Below are 12,077 nucleotides of genomic sequence, written 5' to 3' on the forward strand. Positions count from 1 at the left end.
ATAAAAATTACGAAAGCAATTTGCTCCCTCACACACGTCAGTCCAACATGTCAGACACAATATGTCTCAGTCTGCATGTGCACAGTGGATCAACTGTAGGGACACTTCATCTGCATGCACACACACACACACACACACACACACACACACACACACACACACACACACACACACACACACACACACACACACACACACACACACACACACACACACACACACACACACACACACACACACACACACACACACAGGAAGCAGCTGAATGCAGGTCATGGATTCAGTCCCTGGTATTGTTATTGATCAGGTCACAAGGGCTTATTGATCGCTTCGGTGGGTGCACAAAAACTCTCACTCTGTGTCTCTAACACACACACACATACACACACACACACTACTGTAATGCCAGCATAATGTATGAGTCAGCGTGGGGACAAATTTATGCATGGTTGTGTGAGTGGGTTGGTCAATCGGCAGACAGAAGTATCGTTTTGTTCAAACCAGTGTGTAAAAGAGTAAAGAGGAAAACGAACAAAAGAACATCATTCTACTTTCGTCAGTGTGTTTGTTTGTGTGTGTGTGTGTGTGTGTGTGTGTGTGTGTGTGTGTGTGTGTGTGTGTGTGTGTGTACAATTACCCTCTATTGTTAATTGTCGGCCTGCACCACAGAAACCAGAGTTGTTCTGCAGGAGGACAGTGGGGAATGGTACAAGACAGACAAGGAGGAAAATGTAGTTAATGATACCTGTCATTGATTCAGTTATACATGCTCTTATACAGTAGAGGTATTTATTAATGCAGAGGGTAGAGGTCCTCACATCCTTTAGAGCATTAAACACATCTTTCAATTATCAGTTAAAGTCCTGCGAATCAAAACAAAACCAAACTCTACTGACAGACAGCAGCATTAAAGTTCATATGTGAATATCACAATTATATATTTCTGTATTAAAACTGATGCATTCAAGATGTTTATGTTTGAGCTACTGGATGAGAAACCTAAACTAAAGTGTACACTGCTGGGTTTAATCTAACAATGTTAGATATTCTGTAAAGTTTTCTTTGTAAAAATCTATAAAACATAGCCGTCATATAAATGCATTGTGGACTAAAGTAATTTGATTCAATTGAATTCATGTAATTTTCCATAATTACATGAGAAAATATAGAATTTGAGTCAAAAGTAAAAAAAAAAAAATCTTCTTTACAGACAGAACTTTGTTTTTGAGAAGTTTGAAAACAATGAACTCAACATGTCACCATGATGGATTTAAACACAAAGACAACAAAGACCAACACGTATTTTGTAATGAAGTATTTCAATTAATTAAATTTAATTAAATTATACCGAAATGACAAATAACACACTGCTCTCTCTATTTTTGACATAACAAATGATGAAGTCATGAGCACATGGGGAAACGTTGTGATGGATTTTCTGAATTGGCCATAAAATGGAATAATAATAAAATCCCCTGTAATTAATGAGAATTATTGGAATCAATCAATCAATAAAAGATGAAGGTGTCAAGAAGTTCAGAAGTCTCTATGTGGAAATTGTAACCGGTTTAGAACTTTACACACAAACACAAACACGAACAATCTCCAGTTGAATTTAACAGCAAATGTCCTTGTGTGATTATCGTTGATCAATAAATGATCCATGTTTTCAGTTGCACGTGCTGGCTGTGAAATCCAGTGTGGTTTTTATACAAAATACTCACCAGAGAAGCTTCTACCTTAATAAGAAACTCTGTTAGTGACAAACTCAGCCGTCCCTCTGTGATCCACGGATAAGTGTCAAGAATAGATGGGATGGACGGATAGAGAGGGATGAAGAAGAGTCAGGCTGTTAGACTAATGGACGGAGACAAAAGGCGAATCTGCAGAGATGACGAGAGGCGCTGCTGAGTTTAATCCACAGAGAAGCCGAACTGAAATCTCCTACAGACCCGCTGCACTCAGCCTCTTTTCTTTCTAATCTTTCCTTTCATTACTGCATCTCTTTTTTCTCTACTTCTCTTTATCCATGTATCAAGTTATCCCCTTCTCACTTTCATTAATTTTCTTCTTCCTTTTCATGTTCATCCCTCTATTTTGAATGACTGCTGGGACACTGTTAAATAATCAATCTATCTATTTATCTATCTATCTTCCTTTTTTAGTGTTTCCACTCCTCAGTCCATCCTTTCTTCCTCGTTGTCTATATATTATATTTTCCCTCCTGTTTTCCTTGTTTTTTCTCATCATCTTTCTCCTCCTTAACACTTCTGTAATAACTTTCATTTTTCTTTCCTCATCACCTCATCCTTTCTTCTTCTCTCTTCCACCTTTCTCACCTCACATCTTCCACCTCCACCGAGGAGGTTATGTTATCGTCTACACATCTGTTTGCCTGTGCGGGATTATGCACAAACTACAGGATGGAAGGAGACTTTTGCACCTTGATGGAGGTGTCCACTCTGTTTCTGTTTGTAAACCTCATTGAAGCCACAGGAATAAGGAAAGAGATAAATCCTCCCTCCTTTTCAATCCAAAGACAAAGCTCAGCGCATTTGAAGGAACCCAGATTACCAATAGTGACATTTTTATTATTTGTACAATAGAGACTTTAGTACATTATTCAAAACACTTCTTATATACTGAAAAAATGGTACGTCCCAAAGCCCAAAATGGCTCCAGTGTAATCGCTGCACAGCATTTTTTCAATTTTATACATATATTATTTTTTGTAAAAACTGTATCTTAAATAGTATGTACAGATAGCGTCTGCAAAATGCATTCTAAACACATGATATATATTATATATACTTCAGCAATTACATTTCTCCGCATTAATACTCAAACTTAAAACTGGAAGGATTTCAACTTGCATGTGCAAATAAACAAAGAAATAAATAGTTCTGTTTAAAATCGCCACTAAAGTTTGTTCCGACTTACAACTCCACAGCGGTTCTCTCTCTTCGGAGGTCAAAGTACTTTTTTTTTGTCACACAACAGAAGAAGCAGCATTCAAGTTGGGTAGGTGTAGGTACTGCAGAAAGCATGAGTACATTCACAATCAATATGAGTCAGTTTAAATTTCATTCACAGCTATGTACAGTGATACCGTCCTCAGCATTTGTCCAGCTCTTATGTAGTTTAAACACATAGAAAAAAATGACTGTTTTTATAGCCATATACATATATTTATATATTTATATATATAATATATATTTGTATAACACAAATTCACAATTACAGTAGAAATACATTTTATACAGGTTTGGATAGTACATGTGTAGGTCTCCAAGTCATACTGTGCGTACTTCCATCCTTTGTTATAAGTGTCATTATAAAATATCACAATTTTTGAGCAAAGCTAAGGTATATCAATATATTTAGAAAGAATTACCTGAAACATGTAGTAAAAAATAATTATATTATCAAACCTTTTTTAGTCTGTTCGCATCACAATATCTTTGATATTTCAAACTCTAAATAGTTGTTGGGTGGGAACCGGTGGTTAAACTCTCAACCACACGACCCGTCTGTGCCATTTTGTGTCCCCTTACGTTGACTGAACTGATGCTTATGGGGAGAGTCGACACAAAATGGCCACAAGATGACGCCGTCATGTCAAGCGGATGTCAGGATGTTGCTTTGCTCCGGATGAAACATTAGAACATGTGTTGCGTTAACATGAAGACAAAAAAAATTTGCTTGTTTTTTCTGTCATGTCTCTACTACGTGGTTTTATCACTTTGGCCAGAAACTTCTCGGACAGTACAAGTGTCCACATCTGGACCGGGTTCAGGATCATGTTTCCTCTGCTCTGCTCAATGTCATATTTCAAGTGTAATCCGACAAGAGTCACAGGTAATTTTGAACATTCAGTAACAAAATTGGCAAATCTGTCAGTTAGTATTTCCTCAGTTTAAAACAGCTACGCAGAAATCTCAAGTGTAGCCAAAAGCCTTTGTGACACAGATCATAATTTCCCTGATTGTCTAAAAGGGAACATACGTCTTAGGTTTGGAATATACTTGCTGTTGACTAAGTGTGTGCGTCCGCAAGATCGCTGCTTCGTGTGTCCTGTGTCCGTTTGGTGCGTAGGTTACAATTCCTCAGAAATTAACATGACATGTACGCAAGATGTAACAACAACATAATGGGTCGGAGCGGTGGCGAGTCCCCGACATGGTCGATGGCCACGTCATCAACGACAGAGATGACGGAGAGTTTTGAGGTGCGAGATGAGTAAACCTGCCGTTTTTCTGACATGTCTGATTTAGGGATCCGACCTAATCTTGGCATTTTCATTAGAGTCGCCATCTTTGATTTTGTTTACCGCATGCAAATTGCAAGTTCTATGGTGTGCCCTCTACTGGAATCCTCCGGTTACATGCATAGTACCTTTGCAAGTTGGTGAATAATGTTCACGATGCAGCCAGTTGTGCCTGTGTGGTTAAACAGCAAGTATATCACAAGCCTAACACCCTCCAGATTCTTGAGGTACTTCCTCTTTTCTCTATTTCTTTTCACAGGGAGGTCAGAGGTCACTTCAGCAGAGCAGATAATTGCTGGCACGTAGATTTATAGTCAGCCCAAACTGTTAAATAACAATTCCACCCTCTTATGGTTTGCAGATCAGATCTGGGCCACACGGAGGTAAAGCTCTAATGTTCTTTTGTGTAAATACAACCAGGGAGGCTCAGAGTCAGGCTCTGTATGGCACCAACTTTAAAATATCAGTCTCACTGAAACTCAGTGGTATAAAAGTCTAGAAGCTGACAGACCGATGATGTGAAAGCATGCTGTGACCATCATACAACTCAAACAGCTAGAGAAGTGACGTTGCTGTGACAACACTAGAAAACAGGAGCTCAAAATATGGCACGGACACGAATCATGTTACAGTGTGTTCACGTGTGAGTGGTTTTAAAACAGCATCACTTCTGAAATCAGGCTAAAACAAGGACAGACTTCACTAAACAACAGTGCACGGATCACACCCTGAACATTTGCCGTACACGGGGGCACATGTGTGTGTTTGCCTGCTAGCTCATGTGCATGGCAGTGTGTGTGTGTGTGTGTGTGTGTGTGTGTGTGTGTGTGTGTGTGTGTAAACATTAGCATGACTTGCTCGATAGATGGCACTGCAGGACAAGTTAGGCTCTGCTGAAAAGCTCAATGGGCCGAGCCTCAGAAATATTGCTTTAGCTCTTTTCAGCAAAGCTGTGCAAGCAACAGTTTGAAAAAGAAAAAAACAAACACAAGTAGCAGTGATGGACGCGGGGAAAATGATTTTGCTGAACAGAAATCAATCACTGGTTTACTTTAGAAAATCGTCCATTTGGAGAAATTATCCCTGTATGTTTGTAAGAGACAATTCAGAGTGTGGTTTATTAACAATAAGTATAATTAATCATAAAGTGTTAGAGCTGTCTGTCCAGGCCCCAAAGAGAGTGCAACTCTAGAAAGCTACAGCTCTACATATGTACACAAGGCATGAAGTCGTAAGTTTTTCATTTCTGTACATTTCTGGAGGCGAAAAACACTGGCAGAGCAGAACTGAAGACAAAGGCAAGAATCAAAGAACAAAACACAAGAAAGCAAAAATGAAACAAAAGGAAGAACAAAGAAGAACAGTGAGGTTCATGGAAAGTGAATCATGTGCTACAGGAAACAAAAAGAAAGAAAAATCCACCATGAACAGCAAAGTGAAAAATCAGAGGGGAAAAGCAGAGATAGTGTACAACAGAACCCAAACCAAGAAACGGAAAAGAAACTACTCACACTGATCAATCAGGTGACTGTCTAATGAGCTAACCAACCACAAAATCCAAACTGCAGCAGCCCTGTGGGACTCCGACGTTCAGAGTCCTCGTGTGGTCCGTCCACCCGTCGATCAGGTCCCTGACCGTCAGTAGACAGAAGAGCCGATATGTTCCCTATGGTACATTTGGCACTAAGTATTCGCCTTTGGTCCAGCAATAGGCAAATAAATGTCTGTGGTTTCCCTTAAAAAGGTAAAAAAGGCGGCTCATTTTTCAGGTCCACAAGCCCCGAGCGGAGGACCGGTGGCGGTGGGATGGCGACGAGCAGGGAAAAGAAGCGTTGTTGTGTTTGTTTTTGTTTGTTTGTTATAAAACTACTTTTTTAGCACATGCTGCTGTCTCTCAGAACCACCAAGTCCACCGTCCGCTGGAAACTCTTCAGCAGAGAGACGGCTGTCTCATGCTCCATGTGTAAAAAACTATGTCCATTAGCCTGCAAGGCAAACACGCAGCACAGTCAAAAGCATGTGTGTGTGTGTGTCTGTGTGTGTGCTGCAGTATTTCCATACACATGTGTACTGTATGTGTGAGTGGGTTTGTGGAGGGATGGAGGGTCACTGCCATCACTATCTCAGTAACACATCACTGTTGGGGAAAAGAGAGAGAAGAGGAGGAGCTACACAGTCATGCTGTAGAGAGAGAAGGGGTAAAGACAAAAAAGGGCTTTTAGATGAGTTCATCCAGCTAAACTGTACATCTGTGGAGAGAAGATGACGGGGGAGGAGGGGTGGGGGGGGCACATGAGAGGGAGGAGAGATGGAGCGGAGGCGTCTGCTCGCAATCCTACAGCTGCAGTGAAAATCTACAAAATGTAAATGGATGAGATTTTTACTATTTACTATTTCTGTTACTAATCTCGTCTCTCCGCCGGAAGCGTAATACATGACGTGTTTATTGCTCGGTTAGTGACCATCGCTTGTGCATTACTTTTTACGATGCGTCGCAGGAACAAATGAGTGCTCCGTGTAGGGTATGAACATTTTCAATTAATATTCGGACTGCAAAATGGCTCACTCACTACACAGTGGACTGCACAGTGACTGGTGAGTGATTTCGGACACAGTCGTAATTAGAAAGTAAGTAATTGGATCAGTAATTAGAAACTAGAGCAATTATATTTAAGGAGACAATTATACACAGCAGCAGAACAAAAGCAAACTGGGAACGGCATAAAAATAGTCTGTTGCTGAAAACTCATTTGATTTGAAACATTTCTAACTGTTGAGTTTTCTGTAGAGAATCAACAGCTCGCATGTTTCCTCAGTAGTTTGAGTTTGGTGGAGGTAAACGCTCTCCAGCATCATTTAAGTTCTACCCTGAACTTTTTATCCTTTAACTTAAAGGTCCAGTGTGTAAGATTTAGAGGAAAGGGATCTATTGGCACGAATTGAATATAAAAGAATCCTCCTCTCTACGGAGGCCGCCATGTTTTTTACAGTAGTTCAGACAGGACAGACTAAACATTTTGAGTTTTTATAACGACTGAAGTCTACCACAGGTTTTCTTACATGTTTGGAAGTGGAGGGTGAGGTGAGGGGTATTCAGCTGCAACATGCTATTTCACCACTAGATGTCACTAAATCCTACACACTGTACCTTTAAATGAACCCGTAAACCTACGACTCAAAAGTCCTCAAGCGTTATTTGGTGACGAATGAAAGAGAGGATGTGGGGGCCATGCCAGATTTCATGAAATGACAGGTATGAACACGCAGGCAGAATATACAGACAGGAAAATACTGACGTCTATCCATTAAAACCAAGTGAAGGGAATCAGTGACAGTGTGCTTCTGTTGAATAACCTACGTGTGAGAACATCAACACTACATGAAATACACAGTGACTTGTGTTGTCCTGCTTTATGCTCTGCCTTCATGTTTGTAAGAGAAGGGAAAGGCTTGGAGGGCAAGGTGTGGAGGGAGGGCAGGGTGTGTTCTTTTTCTGGTCCGTTTAATGATGAGTGCTGTGACCGTTACCTGCAGTATCTTGTCTCCAGGCTGCAGGGCGGAGGTGGCGGGCCCGTCATGCTGTACCCTAGTAACAAAGATACCCTATAAGTCAAAATGATACACCGTTAGGACAACACAGGGACACGATGGTTTAGAATCTTTGCCTTTCTCATTCTCACCCCCCACAAAATAAAAAAATAATCACATTTCTGCCCCAAAAAATTTGGAGAGGCATGCAAATGTTGCTAATAAAACTACTAGAAACTCATAATAACAGAATTTTTGCCATTTGAAGTACTTGAGTTTACTTGTTTTTTGCATCTCTCTTAAAATTAACAATTAAATTCCTCCAAAAAAGACATTTTTTCAGCTATTTATGTGGCGATAAGGACTTGGTATATGTAGACATGGGGTTACAAAGAGAGGAAAATAGATAAATACAGCAAAGGGGAATAGGAATAGCTGTTGGATGAGTTCTGACTAAAGGGGAAAGAAGAAGGTCGCAGGGAGACCAGAAGATATTTCATCCCCCATATTCTTCTTTTTTTATCCCTCGATAACCCAAGGCAGAGATTGTAAAAACACCAACATCTTTTCACCGGGAGCTGAAAGATGTTTTTTTTTTGGACACAGAGAGTGTGAGACAATGCAGCTGTATCGACTCAACATGTGTCAACAGTGTTGTGCACGTGTTGAAGACACAATAGTGAGCTTGACAGATATATGTGCCAGTTAGCCAAAAACGATGCGATGTAGTAGTGACAGTGCAGCAACACCTACACACTACAGTGTGAGTGAGAACAGGGACACACACACACACATTGCATGTCAGAGAGGTGCACATTAGATTTTAGAAACATTAGTCGAGTTATTGTTCGCGGTATAAAGCTTTTTATACAGTGAGCCTCATACAAGTACACAAGCAAAATACTTTGGATGAAGTGGCCATGAAAATTAATTTTGTGCACAAAGTTGCAGATATATGCAATTTACGCAGAAAACATTGACTTCAGTACTTGTAATTTGGATGTGGCCAGTTTATTACAGGTAACCTGTCGGATCACATATGGAGCTCACTGTACATCACAGATGAGTTTGTTAGCAGCTAAAACCTGAGCAGCGTTAGTCACAACAACCAAACATGTACAGACTGCGGCCGCACACAGAGCAGCAGCGTCCTGCAGAAACTTCGACATTCATTTAAATACACGATATAAAGAAATGATGAATTCCTCAGTGTTGACTTATTTTGATCGCAAGCAAACAATCTTCTTCTTTTCACACAAGTGCAGACAATATTAGTTTGTGAGTTGTATAAAAAAAAAAAGGTCAATACTGAGGAGGAAGTTTTTGCAGCTCAGCGATAACACGTACACACACTTGTCTCCAAACATCGATAAGTGTGTTTGTTATCGACAGCAGCTCCGTGTGCAAAGACGGCGTCAGAATTACTTTCCATTAACACACCAGGAGCAGAAAATCTGATTTTCAAAACTTTCAATCCATGTTTTGCTCCTTCAAACTCTGACTTCTGTTCCTAAACTGAGCGCATCCATCCCCCCCCTCCATCACTCGCTGTCAGGCCGTCGGTGTCAGAGGTCGTCTTTTAGGTCAAACATCTAAGATGCAACCTGTGATATGTTTTTTAAAACTTCTATTATAATTATAGTTTGTGTCATTTGAACAACACCTTTAGAAGGTAAACATTCAGGCTGTTTTCATGCAAAGATGAATAAAGAGGTGAAACTAGAACAAGAGGCATTTTTTCCTTAGAAAGTCTGATATGAAAAAGAAAGAAAACAGGAAGAGGCTCTCCAATTCAATCAGACATTTTCAAGTCAGTTTGCAGATGATTCTGCTCCATGGGCCACAAGATGGTAATACAGCACCTCATTCATTAATAACAATTGTAACATGCATTTATAAATGTTTCCCCAAAATATCAGCACCTCAAATTTCAAATATCAAATCATGAATTGCTTTATTATCTAGTCTATTTATTTATAAATTAACAAACTTATCAATTCTAATTTTCATTCACAATAAATTATTAATGAGTGAAATGCTTTATTACCCTTGATCCTCTATAGATCCAACAGTATCCAACAAAGTGTTTTCAAATACATAAGTCTTTGATTATGTGAGCAACAAGTATTTCCTCTAGCTCTAGCAGGATGTGTGCAATTAACAAAGCTGGCCACAAGGCGGAGACACAATCTTGTTGAACAGCTGTGGCAGGCTCTCGAGGCAGGTGTGTGTGTAAAGTTTATCAATCAATCTGTTTGGATACACCGTCCAATTTAGTCTCGTGTTTGCCGTTAATCACATTCAACGAACATCAGAACAATGTGCGCGTGGTCTTCAACCTGGATATGTGCGTCCACTGGAACTAAAATAGTGAAAATGAAATGAGTTCTCACAGGTCTGTCAGAAAAGACGAGCAAACCATAACCATCAGCAGCTATTTGAGCTAAAACTGCTGACGAATCAGATCCTGAGTTCAGCTCCGTTGATGAGACACGAGAGAACTACAGAGGGGACACAAGGTGATCTGGAGCAAGGACGCAGGACGATTTCTCATATCTTGGTAAATTTGTCAAGTTTGAAAGTCAAATATCCACGTGAGACCCTGAATGAGCCTGAGGGTGAATCTGAGCTCAGGAAATCAGATGTGCAGTTTGTGACACAACGCGTTTAAGAACTCTAAATTTCCTTTTCACATTAGAACTGTGCATTCTTCCATGACTTTGTGCAAAATCAACATCAGCTGACATCACTGCAGATACCCGGAGGTTCGGCAGGTGACTCACAACCACGTTTTTTTATACACTATGATAAAGATGGTGAAGAAAAATATTTAACACTAAAATCAAATGTCACCATAACTCTGTATTAATGTGGATAAATAATGTCGATATCTAGATCTGTATGTTTGTATACTATGTAAATAAACTGTGATGTAATTATTTAAGAAAATATTTAGCAGAATCACTGAAGAAGCTGCTCGCCTGCATTGACTCCATTTGCTGCCTGTGTAACATTAATAATGGACAAACTGCAGCTGCAGGTGGGAACTTTATGGATTCGAGGGGAGACAGGAAAGATTTAATGAACCGTTCGAGTCAGCAACTGAGTCACTAAGGTCGTGTTCTCCAGATTAAAGTTAAACGATGAACTGACACTTTCTATAGCATCACACCCACGACTTAAATTAATCCACCATCCCTCACGCGGGACGCACGGAGGCTGGACGTTAATATAAACTCCTCCTGTAGGCTTTTCTATTTTTAGCCCGGCCGTCTCGTCAGTTACTCAGCTGCTCAACATCTGAAGTCAGAGCAAGTCGGTAAAAATCTGTCATACTTCCCATCCCGAGATCAAAGTGTTGCACTGCATCTAAAAAAGAAAAAGAAAATTCACCCACGGTGTCCCAGAAAAGAGCAGGCTTCCTAAAATAGCCCCGTGTGCAGCCTCGCTGCTTTAGACTATAGAGCACAGCAGCATGTTTCTAGGACGAGCTGCCATGTGCAGGAGGCCTCAGGGATCTGCAACCCCAACACACGGGCTCGCAGTGACAGACAGCAGCCACACTCACAGGTAGAGATGACGGCAGTGTCAGGGCCGGCTTGTAATGAGACGTTACGTCTTCACGTGAGCACAAATCCATCGCAAAATATTCAACTATTTCAGTTTTCCCTTTTTTCTAGAGACCTTGAGGAGGCTGTGAAGATGAAATAAACACAGGACATTACACCGTGCGTGATGAGCAGATGCATTGACGTGTTGTCGAGGTTTGTCTTTGACCCTCTCTCTTCTGATGCTGACTAAGGTTTTACAGCGTTTCAAAAGTGTTGAGTTTCGATGTGGTTCTTTATTCTTTCTCACACATCGGCCTCAGTTAAACTTTTGTTTATCGTGAAGTAAAGTTAACCAAGTCAACTGCTGCCTCACGGATTGACAGACACAACAGCGAGAGACGAAAACACTGCGGTTAACGAGCAGCAGTTTCCATGGCAACACTGAGGTAAAGCCGGCGAGGAGGATGTGATTAGCTGGCAGGCAGCCGGGCCGGGTCGGGTCGTACCATGTCGGAGGGCTTGAAGGGGTTCCCCTGGCCACTGATGCCGCCAGAGATACTGAAACCGAGACCAGGGTTCTTCTCTATTCTCACACACAGCTAGAGGAAGGGAAGAAAGAAAGAAAGAGAAGACAAAAGAAGAGAAGGAAGACGACTCAAAGTGAAAAACACAGATTAGAACAAGCATGGGAGAGACAGAGATAAACAACATGTGCAACAGGGGAGGAATTT

The 12,077-nt window shown here is 40.7% G+C and overlaps 1 protein-coding gene across 12 annotated transcripts in view; it reads right to left on the minus strand.

Moving 5' to 3' along the window:
- Window positions 1–2,570: 2,570 nt before the first annotated feature.
- The window catches only part of lrrc7 (leucine rich repeat containing 7), a 78,526-nt gene continuing 69,019 nt past the window's right edge, over window positions 2,571–12,077 (minus strand). For 9 of the 12 annotated variants that reach the window (XM_069521575.1, XM_069521574.1, XM_069521576.1 and 6 more), the window contains 3 exons: window positions 11,853–11,945; window positions 7,796–7,870; window positions 2,571–6,252 (listed from right to left, as the gene is read on the minus strand). In XM_069521575.1, the coding sequence (XP_069377676.1) occupies window positions 6,142–6,252; window positions 7,796–7,870; window positions 11,853–11,945 (279 nt within the window). In that variant the 3' untranslated portion in view covers window positions 2,571–6,141. Of the gene's footprint in view, window positions 6,449–7,795; window positions 7,871–11,852; window positions 11,946–12,077 lie in introns of all 12 variants that reach the window. The other 3 variants (XM_069521583.1, XM_069521582.1, XM_069521577.1) reach the window with 3 other exon arrangements.

The sequence above is a fragment of the Paralichthys olivaceus genome, chromosome 3, assembly GCF_024713975.1.
Source record: "Paralichthys olivaceus isolate ysfri-2021 chromosome 3, ASM2471397v2, whole genome shotgun sequence".
Classification (NCBI taxonomy): Eukaryota; Metazoa; Chordata; class Actinopteri; order Pleuronectiformes; family Paralichthyidae; genus Paralichthys; species Paralichthys olivaceus.